Here is a 21,027-nt window from a genome sequence, read left to right as displayed (position 1 = left end):
GTGTTGAGGCCTCGAAGCCCATTCTTCCCTTTATCCATAGTCTTCATCTCCATCTTTGTCTCCCTAAGTTCTACTCATCCATTAAGCTTCATCTGAAATGTGACTGCCTGACAGCCACCTCCCCTGACAATGGGTAGCCCCCCAATGACCCTCTGTGCTCATCTTCAGTGATGCTCATCTCACTTATAAAGGTTGTGTCAGTGTCCTGTCTTCCCCGAGGACAGGGAACATGTTTGACTCATCCCTGTGCCCTAGTGTCCAGCAGCACCTGGCCTATAGCAGGTGCCCATAACGATCTACTTACAGTAGGAGTCTGTGTATACTGGGAAAAAATCCAGACATACTATCTCCAGTGGCTTATCTGGACTCAGCAAAGGCTAAAGGAGTTTAAGCCAAGTGACAGCAGTAAAATGATTTGTTTTATGGCCAAAGGGTGATCCAGGGATAGGAACTGCTACAGAAACGTCATCCCAAAGGAAAACGAAAATGTATCTGAGAATAGCAGCTGCTGAGACTAGCTGGTGGCCAACAGGAGCCAGCCTTATGAGGTATTGGTATGCTGTATATCAGTTTTGTTTATTTCCGTTCAGTTCAGCTCAAGTCAGTTTGACAAACACTTACTGGACCATCCTCTGCACTGGGGACTGGCTAGTGTGCAGCGACACCCTCTCCTCTGGCTGCTCACTACCTAGACGGGGGGAAGAGCCTAAAACCATAGTATCAGCATGGGAGGATCAGAGGTGTACATGTGAGCAGAGAAGGCTCCAGGGAGGCAAAGGAAAAAGCAGAGTCACTTAATGTGACCCCAGTCGGTAGCCATTGAGATGAGGCTTGACACACAACTCTTAGAGGGAGGGATTGGATTTTCTCATCTGCACGTAGTGTCTAAAGGGAGAGAGACCTGGGGACCCGCCAGCCTGGTGGCAGAAGATAAGAGCTGACTTGACAGATGCAAGTGTGAATCTCGGCTCCAGCATTTTCAAGCTGTCTTATCACAGACAACATCTCTGAGTCTTTATTTTCTCATTGGTAAAATGGGAACAATTCTAGTACCATCCTTACAGGGTATAGTGAGGGTTAAAGGAAACATTCCCCTACATCTCTTAGCACGCCGGGTGCTACTAGTGTTTTCCAGTAAATGGAGACAAGAAAAGAAGGCATTCCAATGCCAGCGGCTGCAGGAACACACGCCAGATTGCTCTCCTTCCAAGAAGATAATGAGAGTAAGAGTAGCTATTTAATGAGTGCTTTCTATGTCTGAGACATGGGTCTAAGAGTTTTATAGTCACTGGCTTATTTCAACTGCACAAAACCCAATGAGATGGACATTGTGTTACTCTCATTTCTACTTAGTGGTAGAAGCCACCAAACCCAATCTGGGGAACTCCGTGCCCTTAGCCATGACTCTCCATAGCAGAGTCCATCACAGGTTTAGGAAAAGGGCCAGTTGGTGCAAATGAGATGAGCTGCTGGTAGGAAGGAAAGAAGGTAGTAGGTGACGAAAGAATCCAAGCACCTTACAAATGTATTGACCTGCTTATTGAAGAGGCTAGAGGTGGGTGTTAAGGTGCTGGCTTGAAAACTTGGAAATGACTGGAGACTGACGAAGTACAAAAGGGACTGTATACAGCCCTGGCTGCAGATGGCAAAGTTATTTCCTTCGGGATGTGGGTTTATAGTCCACCACTGTACTGGGAGTGAGCAAATGAGGGAGCCAGGTTTTACCCTGCTGGAGTGGGAATTGCTTACCTGTAGGTAAGCAATCTGGAACGGCGAAAATGAATCACACAGTACTAGATGAATGTGTGAGGCATCGACATGAACCCTATTTAGCTCCAGAAAAGGGTGGCTATATATAGAGGTAATTACAGAGATGCGCGCATGCACAGGTTAAGACACACATTTCCTGACTCTGTCTGCTGAGGGGACTTAAAGCACAAAGTGCTTTAAGCACTTTGAGGCAACAAGCACAAAGGCCCAACTGCAGGGCAGGAAGTGGTCCTGAAAGGAGGGTGAATGGCCAGGGGCAGAGAGGACATTCTACGCTGAGGTCTGACACGAACCCCCTCCCTAGGATGTGGGCCAACCCAGCGTCCAGGAAATACCATTAACTAGTGACAAATGGGAGCCGTCAGGGCAGAAAGGCTCAGCGTACAGGGTGCGGCAGTGAGGTAATCCTCAAGAAGAGAAACTGGGACAAGGTGCCGTCAATGTCAAGTGACAATCCTAACAATGAGGAGAGGAGGGAAATGACGTCATGACGGACGTGGTGCCTGTCTGGGGAATGCACCAGCCAGCCGAGCTGGAGGCGCCCTACTTCAGTGGGGCAGGAGGAGGGGATCTTCTTACCCTGAGGACAACTGGGAGCAGTGACCTGGCTCATGGGTGGGGGAGAGGGATGGGCAAGACTGGGCAGAACTATTCCTTGAGAATTGGCTGTATCCTTTTCTTGGGAATATTTCCTTAGAGAAACATTCTGCCTGCGCCTTCTGCAGTTTCCCAGGCAGTGGCCAAGTGCAGCAGATGCAATAGAGACTGTATGAACAGTAAAGCCTAAATTTAATTACCATCAGGCCCTTTACAGCGAAGGTTTCCTGACCCCCAGTATAGGCAATGCAGGTAGAGCCAAAGCAACCCTACATAACACCCGAATGGCTGTGCAAACCCTGAGCAATAAAACTTTATTTATAGACACAGGCGGCAGATGGCTTTGGCCTGTGGGCTGTGGCTTGTTGGCCTTGACCTAGAGCACAAGCTCCACCGCACAGCAGCACGTGGAGAGACTTTCCAGCTGGCTAGAGCCAGCCATGGCCACGCTTGAATAGGGAGCCAGGCACAGAGTCAGTGCTCCATGAATGCCTGGCAGCCAGACACTGACCTTTCTGGGGTCTCATTCTTTCAAGTGGAACCAGCAGCAACGTAAGTGAGAGACAGGACTTGGAGAAGGTACGACCTCTCCAACCAGCGGGACCGCCCCCCAATCGATGACGCCCACTCATCCTTATAACCACAGCTCAGGGTTGAGTTATCCTTTTTGGTGGGTGGGAGAAAGAGCATTGGGTTTTCTGGCATTAAGTGCTCTTCCTTTGGTCAAAACGTTTCCCTTTCCATTGGAGAATGAGGCTGCCCATCTGATGCGCCATCTTGGTGGGATTTCCCTATGGGCTGTCTGTCTTTCTCTCCCCTTAAGCATCTGACCAAAGCTGGCCTGTGGACACTGTTTAGGTGAGTAACTCCTTGAGTTAATCTCTGAAATGACTGGGAAGATTCATTTCCCAGTGGGGGAGCCATGAAGATTGTGTATTCCTTCTGGCTACCCAGATTCTGGGGCTGACCTAGATCCTAATATTTCTGAAACTGACAGTTTTGTGTGTATGTGTGTGTGTGTTTACGTTTCTGATCATCCATGGTTTTCTAATAAATTCCCTTTAAATAACTCTGTCAGCTCGGTCCAATGTGGTTCTGTTGCTTGCAGTCGGAGGAATCTGATATGATTTCCTAACTGGTCTCACTGGTTCCAGAAAAACCCCTTTGCAGTCTTTGGCCCCAGAGCCATCTTTTTATAAATGCAGGTCAGAAGAGAACAGAAGAAAATCCAGAACCCTCAGCCAGGCATTCTTTCATTTGTCCCCAGTGTCTCTTCCAGTCTTATCTCCTATGATGTATATCCTGTATATACTTCAAGTTCCCCCAAACATGTCAAGTGTCACAACCCTCATTTGGGCAGACAGATTTCTACCCTGGGATAAGCTGTAACAGAACATCAACCCTTAGCTCCACTGACTGGAGAAGGGCAGTGAAGGAAAAAGAAGGGGAGGAAGACTATGTGCCAATGGGGTCACTGGCCTGGGAGGGCTGGACGTGCATGTCTCATCTCCATCCCTCCCACACTTTCCTCCCAGACCCCTTGTGCCTGAGGGACTCACATGTAAGCCTTGTAGTTGGATCCAATTTTCTGGATGCGGATGTCATACTTGGAGTCAATGAAGGCCTCAGTGGTGGCATAGGTTTTGGCCATGGCCACCATGCTGGTGATGTCCTGGTAGTCGAGCTGGTTCTCCACTTTGATCTGTGTAGGGGAAAGAAGGGCTTAGTGCCACCCAACCAGCCTTCACCCATCACCTACCCAAGACTAAGACCCAGGTTGCCAGACAGTGACCTTGAGAAGGTCAACTGCCCAGCAGGGGAGAAAGGACATAGAAAATAAGTCCTTCCATGTGTGCTACTTGGGTAGTGAAGGGAACCTTTATAGAAGGTAAGCTCTGAACAAGATTTGGAACAAAGAATGCGATTTTCCAGCTGGGCCTCTCTGGAGTGGGATGAGGATGGGCAAGGCAGACATGGGAGGAGCTGCCTGGGGACAGAATGGCTGACGGGGCAGGAGAGAGGGGGATAGGAAGGAGCTCAGGGAACAGACCAGGGTGAGCTCAATAGTATTGGAGGGGTCTTGAGTTTTAGCCAGAAAGCTCTGGAAAGCCACTGGGAATTGATGAGTTTAAGTAAGAAAGCCTCATTTGTGTTTTTGAAAAAAATCACTCAAGTAGTGGGATAGGAAGAGACCAGTCAGAAAAAGGGTGTGCAACATATGCGTGTATATGTTGTGTGCATGTTTTTGTGCATGCAGATAGCATGTGCATGTGCGTGTGTGTTTATGTATGTCTGTCATGTGCACTGGCAAGGCTAACACTTACACTATTTATGGAGCTAATCCCAGAAAAATGGGGTGTCGCTGAGGGACTGGTGAGAGGCCCCAGCAGAGCTTCTAAGGCCAGGTACAGGCTAAGACACCAAGGTTCCGTGATATCTGTCTCAAGGTGGAACAGAAGCTGACTCCCAGCCACCCAGAATAAGTGTCACACTTCCCCACCTCCCTGGCACCTGTGTGTTGCCATGTGGCCAAGTTCTGGATGTGAGCCGACCTGGGGTCTGCATTTCTAGGTCTGCTGTTAAAGGGAAGAGGAGGGTTTTCCACTTCCCCTTTCCTCTTCCTGTGGCTGGGATGTGGATCACCTTGGATGGGCTGACGGGCTGAAGGGCAACACCCCAGGAGTGGATGAGCAACGAGTTGGGAGGAGGCTGGGTCCTGGCAACAAGGAGGTCCCATACCCACTGTGGGCTTTTTTTTCGACTGCTATGTGGGCGAGAAAGCCCAAGCTTATTAAGCCTCCATGCGCTTTTGTTACAGCAGCTGAACTTTATCCCAGTGATTATAGGAGCCCTTAATTAAATATTTGTTGGTTACATCAAGCCTGCATTCACTTATTCACAGGGTAGGCAAAAGAGCAAATTATAGACCTCGTGGTTTAATCTGCCAATTGATTAATTAGTGTTGCAGCCCATCTCCCGTTGTGAACTCTTCCTCCTATCTTTTTTTTTTTTTTTTTTAGAGGCCTGTTTTATTTATTTGTTTGTTTATACAAGCACTGGGTACAGTCAGAAGCGCGGGAGGGTGAGAGAATTCACCAGAGCCAGAGTGGGGAGCAGAGCAGGCAGAAGGATCGAAGTACACTGCTGAGGGGAGCAGCGGGCGGCAGGCCGGGGATCGAACCGGCGCTGCAGAGGCCGCGGGCAGCTTCGCAACCCAGCGCTCAACCACTGCGCCACCGGGGAGGCCCTCTTTCTCCTATCTTGATCTGGGGGGTTGGGAGCAGGGTGCTCATCCTACCCAATCCAGGGTTGTGCTGGTAACCCAGGATTTTCATGCACTGGCACTTCCAGAACCCCAGGAGAGGCTCCCCTCAATGTTCCTCGTGAGTTTATGTTCTTTTCCTGATAGAGGGTGTAGGGTAAGTAAATGATATCAGGCTTTTCTGCCCTCCCGCCATTAGGATGGATGAGGGATCCCTGCAGACCCGAATGCATGCCTGATGGCGGGCACCTGGAATAGGGTGTGGGAATGCGTAAGTGGGTACTCCTGGGCTGAGAGACTGAACTTATAAGGGTAGCGTCAAACGGGAGAGCGGAGAGCAGAACCACGAGAGAGGCCCGGACAGCCCAGATAGAGTGAAGGATTGCTAGGGGCTGGGAGGCCTGCCAGCCTTCCACACCCCCTCCCCCCAGCACCCCTGCCTGCCATGTACCTGGTAGATTCCAATAAAAGCCTGAAAAGCCACCGAGGGCTCCAGCACTCTCTCCTCCTTTACCGGGTCTGCTGGATTAGAAAACCTGCACTGTGCCCTTCCTGCCCGCTACAGAGCGCCTCCCAAATTGTATCATGTTGGGGGGGGGAACCCATAAAAACCTGGCTCCACCCACATCTTTCGCCAGGAGACTGCAAGCTCCTTGAGGACAGAATGCAAGTGTCCTTTGTCCTCAGCTGGGACCCTGCCTGGCACGTTGCCGCTGCTCCAAGGGTGCTTGCTGGATTGAATTGAAGAAGCTTGGATAAAGATCTGCTCGAAACTTGGAAGGGGGCAGAAGAATGGAAGGAAAAATAAGGGAGCTTGGAAAAAGGCAATGAAATTGGGTCTCCGGGAAACTCATCTTTCATAAAGTAGCTCTTTCTGTAAAAGGCGGGACTGGATTCTACCCTCTCAGAGGGTTATGGCTTCCCTGGTGAGCCCTTGAGAATCTATAGTCAGGGAGCCTGGCGAAGGGGGCAGGTGGTCAGGAGCCCAGGAAGGGGGTGGTGGCTCTGAGGGGCTTTGGGCTGGTCTCAGGAGGTAAAGGGTAGGTGGGGCTAGACTGGCGGTGAAATGGCTGCTGGTCCCCGGGGGCGGTCTTGGCGCTTGGCTTTATTTACTAGCTGGAAACCCCTCTGAGTGTTCCCAGGATATGCTGAAAACAGGAAGCCCCAAATGAGCTGCGATTCAAGACTGCCCATTTGCTGCTCTGGGGACCTGCACCGTGGTCACCTCGACCTCCCTGCCTCCCCAGACACCCCCTTCTCCTGCTAGTCTCCTCTCTCCTCTTTCCCATCTCTCACTGCCTTCACTCCCTCTCCCTCCCGCTCCCCAACTCCTCTGCTGGCTCGCTTCCTTCCCCTCCTACTTTTAACATCATCTGTCCCCTCTCCGGTCTCATTCCCCCTTCAGTTTTCCTTCATCCCCTTTCTCTGTCAGTTTCCCCTGGCTCACCTCACTGTGGGGTCTGCCCTTCCTCCTGCCTTTCATTTCTTCCCGATCCCTCCCCCAGCTCCTCCCCTGTCCTCTCCTCCCCATCCAGTGCCCCCTGCTCTTCTCTCCTGCTTTTTGAATTGCTTCACCTCCCTCTGGTGGCTGGTGCGGTGCCATGCTGTGTGTCTGTGTGCTCAGTCCCGAGGAGGAGCAGGGAGGGGCAAACGGGAGAAAGGCACGAGAGGATACAGTTCTGAATCTTCTCAATGGGATTCCCCTCAGAGAATCCCCTCTTCCAGGTTCCAGCCTGGGATGGGAGAGTCATTGTTTACATCTTAGCTAGATTATCTGCTAGTCGCTTGAAGACCTCCAGTAACAGGGAGCTCACTTCTGGGAAGGCAAATCCCCCCACTTTAGGGAACTTGTTCTGCTGTACCTTACAGCATGGACGCATGGGTGGTCCCGGGTATTGATCACAGGAGTAAGTCTTGATTCTTTGCATTGGTCTGCTCTGGGTACTACTTGAAGACAGGTACCCAGAGAAACCAAAGTTAGCCTGCTATTTAACCCACCCTACCATGGTTTCAGATCCTCTACTACCTTGAAACGCTTTCATTTGACAATCTCTTAGATTATGTAAGGCCCAGGCATATATGTCATACTCCAGATGTGCCTTCACCAACACAGATTCAATAAGACTGTCATCTCCTTTATCTGGAATATATCTGGCAAATGGCCACCCCAGGACCTTTGCACTTGCTTGCAAGGCTCACACCCTCACTTCATTCAGGTTTCTGCTCCAGCATCACATCTATGTGATGTGACTCCTGCTCCCTCCAGCACACCTCATCTACCTTATCCTGGTAATTTTTCTCCATAGCACTTCCACCACCAATACACACCATTGTTTTATCTATTTCGTTGTCTTTTGTCTTCTGTCATTCCACTAGAATAGAAGCTCTGCAAAAGCACCACTGTATTTCAAGCATCTATAATCACAAATGCTCAGTGAATTAGTTTAATGATTAAATAAATACATCTAAGGATTTACAGTGATGAATTGAGTGCCCATTATGTCCAGGTAATTACTGAGTGTTTTTCCAGATACTACGCTGGAGACTGGGGGATGCAATAGGGAACACGAGATTTATAATTCTTCTCCAGATGGAGTTTTTAGTCTATTAATTATCTTGTTCCTATTAATTCGGCTCAATAGAATGTTAGCTTTTCTAAGATCCACATGAAACTTGTTCTCAGTTAATATCTCTAGGTCATTTCTTAAACATAAGATCCTGATAACTCACCTTGCTCCAAGCTCAGACTTGAGTGGTTTAATCACAGAGCAGGACCTTACATTTACCCAGTGGTAGTGATCAACTCTCATGTCTTCATCTATCCCTATTTGTCGTCCAGTATGGATTCTGTTCTCTCTCCCTCTCAGTCTATGCCACTCACAATGTTGGCTCACGTTTCCCTACCTAATTCAAGCTGAAGTTAGAATCAATGAAGGGGCCAGTGATGCAATCAGCATGGTGAAGCAAGTCTAGACAAAGGCAAAAGCAGGCATAATGGTCCTGGGGCCAACCTACCAGTTGAAGAGAGATTCACAAACAGTAGAAAACTGAAACTCAACATCTTTCTATGAAGATGTGGGCTAGTGAGGCTCATACTAGGGCAGAGGCAACTCCATTTTCCTTGGTGGTATGGCCAAGTTCCAGAAGATGGCTCGGAATCAACCCTGATGCAGAAACACACAAGCAACTGAAGTTCATGGCCCTATTTCAATAGCCTAGAGACACTGAAGGCAAGTATGACCAGCAGCTCACCCCAGCCAAATCCAACTCCATCAAGTTTCCATAGAAAGTCCAGTTTGGAGCCTGCCAGTGTGATGGCTGAGACAAAGCTGTTTTTTCTCAAAAAACACAAATAACTGCATGAAGCAATTTACTGAACCAGGTTATTTACAAATAAACCAGAAGCTGGGAGGATAGCTACCAAAAATAATAACTAGCTTTAGACCAGCTGTTCTAAGGTATCGTTTTCTGGCAATGATTAGCTGGCAGAGCCTCTCCTCATACAAGATAAGAAAACCACAAATGGATGCTTGTTTTTCTGATTTTATGAACAGAAACTAGTTAGGTGTGGGGAAGAGGGATGGGCAATATCTCTGTTTTACCTCCCAGTAAACTTTAACCAGTCTTGTAGCTGCTGGCATCTGGAGGCAGGATGAAGTATAGGTTGTAGGCTGTGTATGTTAACATCAGGCCATGTTAACATCAGGTCACAATGATTAGCTCAGAATCAATTCATGAACTCGGGATTAACATTACCTTAGAAGAGGTACACGGGAGTGGCAACTAGCCTAATGTAGACGTTTCCAGAATTTCTGGGTTCACAGTTCCCATCTCAGGAATTATTTTACAGCATCCCTAGGCCAAAAGAAATCCGATGCGTTTCTTTTATTAAATGAATAAAGCTGACTAGCTTAGTAAATATTTTTGTCCTAACAAAATTTAATTATTTAACAAAAAAAAATTTAAAAATATCAGAAAGAAAAAACAACTTACTCACTGGGAAAAACTGTGCATAGTTTTTATTTCATTCTTCAATAACTACAGTTCCCTGCTAATGGGCTGCGTATGCTCATTAAGCATCTCACAAATCTCCAAATCCTAAGCAGACACCATCTCTCTCACTGCCTGTTCCACACTGATTTTCATGGGAACTTGCTAAAAAGCACAATCTTCACCAAAAACCCAGTGTTGTAAAGATATGATGTCCTTGAAAGGAATTAGTCGATTTAATCATTTCAACTGGTAATTTGCATGGCGTCTGCTGGATGCCAAGAGCTGCTGGGTTTCCTTTGAAAACTCTTCTACTAAAACTCTTCAATTAAGCAATCTTTAAACAGAAAGAAAATTAAAAATACGCTGTGTGGCTCCAGGGCACCTGGGTGCAGAATTTGGGAACTGGGGGGCTCGTGTTATTGTAACAGGATGGTCCCCAGGAAAGGGGGAGGTTCCCTGCCCCACCCAAGGGAGGGTGGAGCTGAGCAGGAAGAGGAGAAGCTGCAGAAGAGACTGAGGAAGGAAGCAGGATGGAGCCAGGAGACCTGGAGGAGGCGCATGGAGCCTAGAGACACGTGAAGAAACTGAGCTTGCCTTTTGGTCGTGGATGGGGTGACACAGATGTGGGTGAGACCCGTGGGGAGGTGACAATGGCAGCTTTTATCTGGATGTTGATTTTGCTCTTTTCCTTCCGGGCTTGTCTGGTTGTTTCTGGCCCTTTTCTGTGGGTCCCCACTGGAAGATGCTTTAGACTTGTGGCAGGCTTTGGGGCCTTGCTCTGGGCCAATCCCATTTGGATGGACTTTTACCCACGAGGGGACGGGTAACTTTGGGTGCTTCATTTAGAAACTAGACTCTTTGCCTTTCCTGTATTGTTTCCTAGTTTTATTAAAGTTCCTTCCCATTAAAGTCTCCTATGTTTTGTGTTGATGCGGCGGATGGCAGAACCCATTTAGAATAGGCAGGTTTGCGGGGTTTGGGCTGCCCCTCTCCCTGTCCTATAACAGATTACTTTGGAGCTGTCCCCTAGCAGTGAATTACAGAGGTGTCTGGAGCATCCTTCATGGTGAAAAGGATGCCTGTTCCTTACGTAAAACTGAGAAAACCAGGGGGGCAGAGTAGCCCATAAACCATTCTATACTTGAGAACAGTGCATATTTTAGGAAAATTAAAAGGATATTCTGTCTTTAAAGATGGTATAAATTCTTTGGGGGATCTATTCATCGGGCGCACAAATGAATGCTTGTTTCTCATAGCAAAGGTGGGTTAGTTAGTAAACTTGCCATTTACAATAGTCCTCAGACATCTCTGAAAAGAAAATGCCCTTCAAGTGCCCTCTCGAGAGAGAATTACGGCACAGCCCCTCTCATTGAGGATGTCACAGTCCATAGGAGAGACAGACACACAGAGAGACTACGACTGAATAGAGGGAGGGCAGCGCCAGATCCTGTGGGTGTACAGCAGAGGGCCCCATGCACTCTGGGCTGTTGAGGTGTTGGGTTCCATCGACTTTCTATGTCATGGAAAATAGGATGAATTTAAATGCAAAGCTTCTCTACCCTTTGAAACAGAAAAGCAACAATTCACAGAATACTGGCGGGGCTTTACATATACAATATTTTCACATTCAATTCTGTCAAGATCTCCTTTTAAAATCTTCACACTGCATGTGACTTAGGGCTATAGATTCACACTTCTCAGACGTATGTTTCCACACCACACCCACCGCCAAAGCACCCACAATGCGCCCCCACGGCACTGGGGCCTCCTCCCTTGGCTCGCAAGCTGCCCTCCCCCTCAGGTAGCCTCAGTTCTGCAGTCAGATTTCTAGGGTCCTATTTATTTAATTTTGCCTTTTCCTTTGCTTTTTTTTTTTTTTTTTTAAATGACATTGTGTATATTAAGGGGCACAGGGCCCTAACTCTCCAGGTGCATGTTACAATACCTGGCCCACCGCCAGGGCCCCCAGGGTCCTCCAAGTCCTTTGGACCCTCTTTGCTTCCCTCTCTGATTTCACTTTGAAGGCTGTTTCCTCGTTGATTTTCTGTGTGGTGTCTCTGTCCATTATGTGGGGCTTTCAAGATCTCTTACTTATTTTTTATTGAGCGTTAACTATGTGCCAGAAACTGTACTACACGGTTTATATATATTATCTCATTTAATCTGAAAAGAAAGCCTAGAGGGTTCTGCTCATGATGTACCCACAAAAGCTCTATCTCTGCAAGCAGCTATGAAACTGGGAAAATTTTTTGAGGCATCTGTTTGAGACCGTGGGAACAGGCAGTGGAAGGCGGTGGTCCCCGAGAGAAGGGAAGTTCAGCACCTGGGTCCTCTGTTCAACTGCCCCCATTCCCAGTCTCCTCTCTTGCCACCCTGCCCAGGCCCATCCGTGACACTATGGCCTGCAGGTCTCCTGGTATTTCCTCAACACTCCCAACTCTTTCCTGTCTTTGGACTTTTGCATAAGCTATTTTTCCCAGAAAGTTTCTTCCTGCACATTCTTTGCATGACCTGGTCATCCTTTCTCTGCATGACTTGGTTTAAATATCACCATCTGGAAGTTTTCTCTGATAGTGCCACCATGTTCTTCTCTTTTCAAACAGCCTGCTCCTCTCCTGGCTAGTATGGAGTAAAGTTATGACTGTGTATTTATTTGCTAAGTTACACATTTCCTGCCTCACCCGTTAGATTGCGACTTCCACACCCCATGCCTGGCACAGCACCAGCACACAGTAGGTGCTCGGATAAATTGATGTTAAATGAATGAAGGAAAGAAGAATAAATTAGCCTGGCCCTGCTCTTCCTGTCCTTTTTTTACTAAAGTTACCGAAACTCAGAGGCTTGTAGGGCAGATCTGGAAAGACTTTGGGGGGGTGGGGGGGGATTTGGGACTTGCAGACTCCTTATGTCCACTCAGCAGCCTCCTGTAACCTTGACAGGGAGATGGTGTTCTCCTCATTCACAGGTGAAGCTCAGAGAAGTGAGAGCACCCAGCTGTCCAGGGTCACCCAGCTAATAAGTGGAGGAATAGGGACTCAAACTCAGGCCAGGTGAATTTGCAGCCCCATGACCCATTTATGACACGGCCCTGGTTGGAAAACAAAGGATGGAGGCAAGCTTTCTCTTTGCCTATCTCTTCTCTTTCCTGTTTTTTTCCTTTCCCCACTTAATCCTCACCTGGCTCTTTTACAAACTCTACTGACAGATGGACTTGCACTGGCCAAGTGCAGTTCCTGAGAGCACAATGGGCAGGTGCCCAGGCTCTTCCTGGAAGGACCCGGGGAAGGCAAGTCCTACCAGCCAAGCTCCACAGCCAAGGTATCCCCAGCTGGAATTGTGGCCCTGATGATTCAACCAAAGGGCCTCGTGGCCAAGGCAGCCTGCGCCAGGGGACCCCAGCATGGCCAGGGCTCAGGGCTGACTCACAGGGCAGGCTGCCACCACCTGAATCACCCACTCCACCTCTGGCAGGAGAGAGAGGCTGGGGGCTGGGGTGGAGCACTGGGCTGGGACCATGACTCATCTCTTGAATTAATAATAGTGCCGATTGTAATAACAATGATGGATGATGACAGCTACCTTCAAAGAGTGCTTTTCATGGGCCAGGTGCCATTCTAACAGTTATATATTAATTCATTTAGTCTTCATAGCAATCCTGTGTGGTAAGTACCATACTGTCCCCATTTTACACACGTAGCCGGACAAGGTTATGGAACTGGCTGCAGGATTAAGAGTTGGCATGTGGAAGAACTGATATCCCACCGAGCCCTTTATTCCAAATGGCCCAGCCATTTCTTTGACAAATACCCTTTGAGCCTCTACTATAAGGCAGGCACTGTGGCAGGCACAAAGCAATGGTGGAGCTGGATGAGAAGTTAGTAAACAAATAAATATGTGACTAATTAGGTGGAGGTGAGTTATGAGGAGAATAAATTTGGTCAAGGAGGGTAAGGTTTACTGGGGGTTAGGGTGGGGATGTTATTTCACATAGAACATGCTGGAGCCCTCCCTAATAAGGCAGCCTGGGGCTAAGACCTGAAGGAAATGAAGGAACGAGTCACAGGTCTCTCTGGGCAGAGACAGGCAAGCGCCAAGACCTGAGGCTGACGAGAAGCAAGGAGGCCAGTGTGGCTGCAGAGTGGACCAACGCCAGAGTGGTGGCTGGAGATGTGAGTGGTGGGGTAGGGTTCTCAGAGTTTTGACTCGGGGAAGCCACGGAGGATTGGGTCAGAGGATGAACGTAATCTAATTTAGGGATCAAAAGGATTGATTTTCAGGCCTCCCAGGTGGCGCAGTGGTTGAACGCTGGGCTGTGAAGCTGCCCGCAGCCTCTGCAGTACTGGTTCGATCCCCAGCCGCCAGCAAGGGTCCCACATGGCGTGCAGACCTCTCCTGCCGTTCCCACTGCTCCCCTCAGCAGTGTACTTTGTCAGTCTGCCTGTTCTGCTCCCCGCTATGGCTCTGGTGGATTCTCTCACCCTCCCATACTTCTGACTGTACTCAGTGCTTGTATAAATAAATAAATAAATCTTTAAAAAAAAAAAAAAAAGAAAGGATTGATTTTCTGTGAGGAGACATTTTTAGCACGAGTTAAAAAAAAGGGAGACCAGCTAAAAACCAGGGAGACCAGTTAAAAGGCCAGTTTAATAACACAGGGAAGAGATGACAGTGATTTAACCAGGGTGAAAGGTTCTAGAAATATATATTTTCTAGTCCAAGGCATGTGGACTAATATCCCTGCTGATACTTTCTTTCTCCCACCTCCTTCTAAATCTCAGGCCAGGGGTGTCGCTCCCTACAGGAGTTTGGAAAGTAGGAGATTTCTCCTCATTGCTCTCCCCCAGCCTGACGCTACTCTGCAGCTTTCTTTCTCACACACAGCATGTAACCTGCTCAGCTTCCTGGACTGTAGGAATTTCACATCAGGCCTCAATGTAGGAAGCCAGGGTGGCCCAGCGCTGCCAGAGTTCCATAGGTGAGCCTAATTCTAGGGTTCAGACCCGGAGGCCATTTGCTTGCATACTAAGCCACATCCTTTAATATTTTTATTTGTATGAAGGTGAGACATGATTTTTCAGATTCCTTCTTCTCACCACACCTCAGTTCCTCGCTGGGGGCCCGCACCATGGCTGGCTGTTTGGCATGTATACTGTAGGGGTAAAGCGAGGCATGAGATGGGTTCGTTATCTCTAATGCTTTTTCTAGCCGGAGCCCAGTGACTCTATCCCCTGGCAAAGGGATGGGCCCCAGGTCTGTTGAAGAGAAAACTTTACACCGAAGAGCAAACGGCACCATTCCTAGTGGTTTTATGAAAGCTGTTGAGGCTTCTGCTGGGCTGCCTGGAACATCCTCTGCCCTTTGCCCATTTTCCCAGGATGACCCCTGCTTGGTGGAATGAAGAGAGGGCAGCAGGCACTCACAGAGCTTGCTTTTCCCTTGTCCAAAGCAATTCTGAGTCGATCTCCCCTCTGGAGCTTGACAACTTGACCTTCAGGCAAGGCCTGACAGAGTCCATCTCTCCCAGGTCTCTGTCTAGCAACCCTGTGTCTGGGCATTTTGGGAGTGACCCGACCCTGGACTTGACTGGCTCTGCCTGTCAGCACTTTTTGGCTCAGCTGCTCCACCCTCTACTCTTCTCTGCCCAGCACGAGAATAAAGGCAGCCTCGGTGCCTTCCAGGCAGGGTCGGGTTCCAGATAGTCTGTAATGCAAACACACCAAGCCAAGCAAACAAAGCAGATTCTCCCTCAGCCATGCTTATTATTTCAGTCTTGGTGTGGACATTCCATTGCTTTGGGCTATGTCTTCAGGGCAGCTGACCAGGGTCCCTCCTTTCTGTGTCTGGGGGCACCAGCCTGGGTTTTCACAGTGAGGGCACATGCCCAACCCCAAGCAGGAGAAAGAACATTGAGAGGCAGGAGCCTGGGCTCCAGTTCTGGCTGGGAAGGGACCTCACAATGTCCCTTTCCAGCAAGTAATTTTCTCACTCTGAACTCTAAGCTCCCAACATAAACAGTGCTTAGGTTATAAAAGTCAATTGGGGCAGAATTCTGGACAATCGTCAAGGGATGGAAACAGCCTAGGTGTCTGTCAATGGATGAGAGGATGGAGAAGAGGTGGCATATAGTGGCTGTATACTATGTGTAACATGTATGTGATGGAATATTATTCAGCCATGATAAAGGACACCCTATCATCGGTGACAGATGGAACTGGAGAGCGTTATGCTAAGTGAGACAAGCCACACGGAGAAAGACAAAGACTGTATGGTCTCCCTTATATGTGCAATCAGAAAAGCTGAACTCAAATAGAAAGTGGACTGGTGGTTGCCAGAGACTGGGGGATGAGGAAATTAGGGAGCTATTACTGAAAAACATATATGTGCAAATAAAAGACAAATAAGTCCTGGAGATCTGGCACACCGCAGAGTGATCAGAGCCAATATCACTATTCCTATACTTCAAACTTGTAAGACATTAGGTCTTTCAGGTCCTCACCACCAATGGTAAATAATTACGTGCCCTGATGGGGGTGTTATTAATGCCTCGGTGCTAATCATATATATTGTGCACCTTTAACTTGAACCATGTTGTCTGCCAATGATACATCACTAAGAAAAAGTACCTTGAAGTTAAAAGTGTGATCTTTTAAGCAGTCAGACCCCCTAGCTTTGAACTCTGCTCGCCAAACGCCAGGGGCGGTGCTACTCCACCTCTGTACTTTCCAGCCCCCTTCAACTGTAAAGTGGTTATTAGTGCCCAACTCAGAGGCTGTCATTAAGGAAATGAAACCAAGACCAGTCCTCAGGCAGCGGCCGCAGAGAGCATGCTCACAGTCAGTTCATCGCCCTTGTTCCTAAGGTGCTGCAGCCTGGAAGTACGTCGGCATGTTGGCTGAAGGGGGCTACAGGTGAGCAGCAGCACCCCATCTAGGGGTGGGTGGGTGCGAAGGGAGGTCACACGTAGGAACTGGCTGCATAATTTAGATGCACATCCCACCTCAATGAACCAAGTGTCCAGAGCTCAGCAGGCCCTCTGGGCTAATGGCCACGGAATCAGACTGCATATGTCTGAGGAACTCCTACAGCCAGCAGGAGAAAGGGCCAGGAGAGAGCCAGGGCACGTGGGCTGAATGGCAGAGGAGGGGAGAGCAAAGGAAGCAGAGTCTAGCTGGAGAGGAGGAGGAAGGTGGCTGAGAGGGGCTTTTCGGGGGTTCTGGGTATGTGTGGGGGGCTCAAGAGTGACAAATGGCCAACGAGCAACCCCAGGGGCTGAAGCCTTCATCAGGTGTGTCCATGTGGAGGGCACAAGTGATCTGGGCAGATAAGGCCTTCGGGGAGGTGTGTGTGGGGACTTGGAGGCTGAATGGAGACAGCAGCTCCAGGCTCTTCTCTGAAGAAACTTGACTGAAAGTGGAGGCGAGGAGAGGCACACGGGCTTGCCAAAGATGCAATTAGTGCTTTTCAAACCAGAGGGAGACTGAACCTGCTCGGTGTTGGAAAGATGGCCGCCGAGGAGGGTCAAGGCGTGTCCCTGAGCGCCAGGGGAGAGACGGCAGGGACAGGCAGCCAAGTCCTTAGGAGATGGGTGAACATGAGAGGCGGGGCCCCGAGGTCACACAAACCCTAGACAGGAGAAGAGGCGCCGCTGAGTCAGGCAGGAAGAGGGTGAGGCTGAGGGAGGGCAAAGGGCGGGAGATGTGTGCGGTGAGGGGCCAAGACAGTGGGAGGGGTCGGGGTCTGCCAGTGGGGTCTGAGACGAGGGCCATGTGGGTCCTCTTGTTTTGGGGGGAGGACACGGGTTTTGAAGAGAACAGTGAAATTCTAGAAGCATTTCTGTGGGGATGGGAAAGGCAGCTGAGAAGGGGCAAAAGCTTTGCTGAGACCCAGTGGGGTCCCGTGAGGCTGAGTCAACGAGGTAGTCACAGCACTACGTGGGCGATGACCTTCTCCTCAGCAGTGCTCAGCCGCCTCGGCTGAGGAGAACAAGGCCACGGATGGCTTTTCAGCAATGGAGATGTAACTGACACGGACTGTTTTACTGGTTTCAGGTGTATCACATAAGAGTTTGATATCAGTATATATTGTGAAATGATCACCACAGTAAGTCTAGTTAACATCCATCCCCACACAGGGTGACACATTTTTCCCTTGTGATGAAAACTTTTAAGATCTTATTCTCTCAGAAACTTTCAAATCTATATTACAGTACTGGCAACTGTCGTCCCCATGCTGTGCTTTCAACCCCATGACTTATTTGGTTTTTATAACTTGAAGTGTATACCTTTGGGTCCCCTCTGCCATTTTGCCAACTCACCCAACCCCCTGTCTCTGGCAACCACTGATGTGCTCTCTGTGTCTCTGAGCTTGACTTTCACATATATAAGTGAGATCGTAAGGTGTTTGTCTCTCTCTGTTTGACTTAATGTCACAGCGTAACATCCTCAAGGTCCATTTTGGATGTTGTCACATATGACAAGATTTCCTTCTTTCTCCAGACTGAATAATACTAATATTCACCCATCCATCCATCCACCCACCCCACTTTCTTCATCCATTCATCTACTGATGGACTCTTAGGTTGCTGCTGTGTCTTGGCTATTGTAAATAATGCTGCAATGACATGTGCAATGAACAGTTAACTTTTTGAGTTAGTGTTTTCTTTTCCTTCGGATAAATATGGACTTTCCATATTGTTTTCCATAGTGGTTGCACCAGTTTGCATTTCCACCAACAGTGGACAAGAGTTCCCTTTTCTCTACATCCTTGCCAGCACTTGCAATCTCTTGTCTTTTTTTTGTGAATAACTTTTCTAACAGGCATGAGTTGATATACTGTTGTGGTTTTGATTGCCAATCCCCTGACTAGTGATGCTGATCATCTTTTCATGTACCTGTTGGCCATCTGTATGTCTTCTCTGGAGAATGTCTGTTCAGATCCTCTGGGTCATGGCTGAATGGATCCAAGTTTGGGAGTTCTAGGGCAGATGTAACAGAGAACCAAGAGCTCATTCTTGAATTCAGCAAACATGTATGAAGTGGCTGTGGTAATAAATATTTGTAAACTAAGTGAATGAGCACATGCTCTGAACCAAACAATAGTAAACACCCCGAGTGGTACAGTGTTTAAGGAGGAAGGAGAAATTCCTATAAAATGGACCAGAGATAGGTGCTAGAGATAGTATACAGAGTCAAAGAAGGCAAGATTTCTGCCTCCATTGAGCTCACAGGAATGATTTCCTCCAAACTCTTAGTTGGAAAGAGAAGTGTTAAGTCTCAGCATGTTTGACAAAAATGTGGGGTATACCAGAGCTTATCATTCTACATGTGAAACTGGGGTGCTCCACTGTCTGTCCAGGGGAGAGGGTGGCTATTTTGAACAGTGAGTGGATACTGATCTTGAAGTCATGTTGCTACGAGCTCTTCTGTGGACACTCTGCCTCAGGGTCCTGGGAGATGCTGACCTGGGCTGTGTCCTTGTTCTGGTCTTTTTCCTTCCTGGAATGCTCTTCTTGCTCCTCTGCCTAATACCTACTCACCCTTCAAAGCCCTAAAACCATCACTGACCCCATTAAACCTTTCTGTTCCATTTTATAGGAATTTCTCCTTCCTCCTTAAACTCCACAAAGCTCTGTACCACTCGGGGTGTTTACTATTGCTTGGTTCTGAGCCTGTGCTCATTCACTTAGTTTACAAATATTTATTAGAGGCTCTGTGCTAGGCACTGAGAATATGCTAATAAACAAGAAAGATACAAAGGGATAGCGTAGTGGGTGGGGGGATGGAGAATAACAAGCAGATATATAAAGAGGTGGATAGATAACTGACAGGATCTACAGATAATCAACAGGAACAGCTAACTTGTAAGTACAACCAGGAGCAGGACAGAGTGTACTAATGTGTTCGTTTGCCTTTTCAACCTCCTGAATCAAGAGGTTTGTAGAATTCCAGTGAATGGATCTGGGCTCCCCTGCGCTACAATTTGCCCCCCTTGCAAATCACAACATTGTTAGAGAAGCCAGGGAGAACTTCCCAGGCAACAGAGTGAAGCAAAGACTATGGGATCAGGCTGGTCTGGTTTCAAATGCTGACTTAGACTCTTACAAATGCATGGCCTGGACTGAATCCTTAAATTGTCCAGGGCTCAACTGGCTCCTCTGTAATACGGAGATGATACTATTTATACCTCTCCTCACAGGGCAACCCAGATAACTAATCTACCTGTTTATTTAAGTGATGGTCATTATCACATGCGTAAAAGTTCTAAATGATATAAAATGACCCACAAGTGGAAGGCATTGCTATGGGAAGGCATTGCCTCACCACTTACTCGTTCTGTGACCTTGGGAAATTTCTTAACTCCTGTAAATCTCAATCTTCTCATCTGTGAAATCGGGTTTATGATTGCACATGCCTCATAGAGTTACTGTGACGATGTAGTGAGATAAACAATGTCCAACAATTCAAACAATTTGGCACGAAGCAGCGAATGCTAGCATGTCCTGAATTTGAAATCTTGACGTAAGATACCTTTATATATAAGGTGTCTAGAGGCTTTGTGAAGTCCAAAGCACACTAACAGAATTCAAACTATGTGACTCTTCCAGTCCTAGCAACTTCTGTTTTCTGGGCCTCTCCCAAGTATCTATTGTGTGGTGTCCACAGGGGCTGTGCAGCGGGCATGTTAGCGGCACCTAATCTTTGTACCCAATCTTGCTCATGTGCAGATTCTGCAGTCCATTAAACATGGTATTTAACCTCCCTCTCTCCTTATGCTGCCCTTTTAGGGAGGGTTTAGAAACCTGCTGACTTTCCTGAAGGAGGATGGTGGTGTCTGAACACCAGATAGAGACAGTGGAGGAGGAGGCTGCATGTGGGGGCCCCACGGGGAATGGTCGGCGCCTCGTCTGTCTGGCTCCTTGTGAAATATGGTGATATTAAAGGCCACTGTAAACATTTTTCAAAATCAATAAAGCATTGTGTGTGTGTATGTGTGTTGGGATGGAAGTCCCTGTCAAAGGGTCTCACTCACTTCACCACTGTTAAAGGGGTGAGAGCACTCTGCTCTGCTGAGGGTTGCAAAAATTGGAGCATTTTCTGCTAATTAAAAATGTAATTTTGATTTGGGGGTTGGAGCTTCCAAGCTTCTGCCCCAGGTAGATCTGCCTTGCAGCATGGAAAGGGGGTGTAAGAGGCTCCAATCATGGTTTTTACCACCAAGGTCTAGCCCAGAACACTGACTGGGAGATATCGGATTGCAGGGTGGTGAGATGGGGCAGTAAGAAGCATCTGGGTTAGGTGCACAGCTGGCTGCAAGGTGGGTAGGAGGGCGGGGGGCACCGTGCTTGGGTAACACAGAGCTGTCTTTAAAGGGGCAAAGATGGTATGCTGGATCTAGCAGGATGAGGC

The 21,027-nt window shown here is 48.2% G+C and overlaps 1 protein-coding gene across 1 annotated transcript in view; it reads right to left on the bottom strand.

Annotated features, from left to right (window-relative positions):
* SYN3 (synapsin III) overlaps nucleotides 1–21,027 on the bottom strand; it is a 404,870-nt gene that overhangs the window by 18,001 nt on the left and 365,842 nt on the right. Inside the window, exon 9 of the mRNA XM_054696079.1 lies at nucleotides 3,927–4,069. Coding sequence (XP_054552054.1) covers nucleotides 3,927–4,069 — 143 coding nt within the window. The remainder of the gene's footprint in view (nucleotides 1–3,926; nucleotides 4,070–21,027) is intronic.

Source organism: Talpa occidentalis, unplaced genomic scaffold (genome assembly GCF_014898055.3).
Source record: "Talpa occidentalis isolate TD23 unplaced genomic scaffold, MPIMG_talOcc4v2.1 talOcc4.16, whole genome shotgun sequence".
NCBI classification, from domain to species: Eukaryota; Metazoa; Chordata; class Mammalia; order Eulipotyphla; family Talpidae; genus Talpa; species Talpa occidentalis.
The sequence above is the reverse complement of the archived record's forward strand: the minus strand, read 5'-3'. Positions and strand labels throughout refer to the sequence as shown.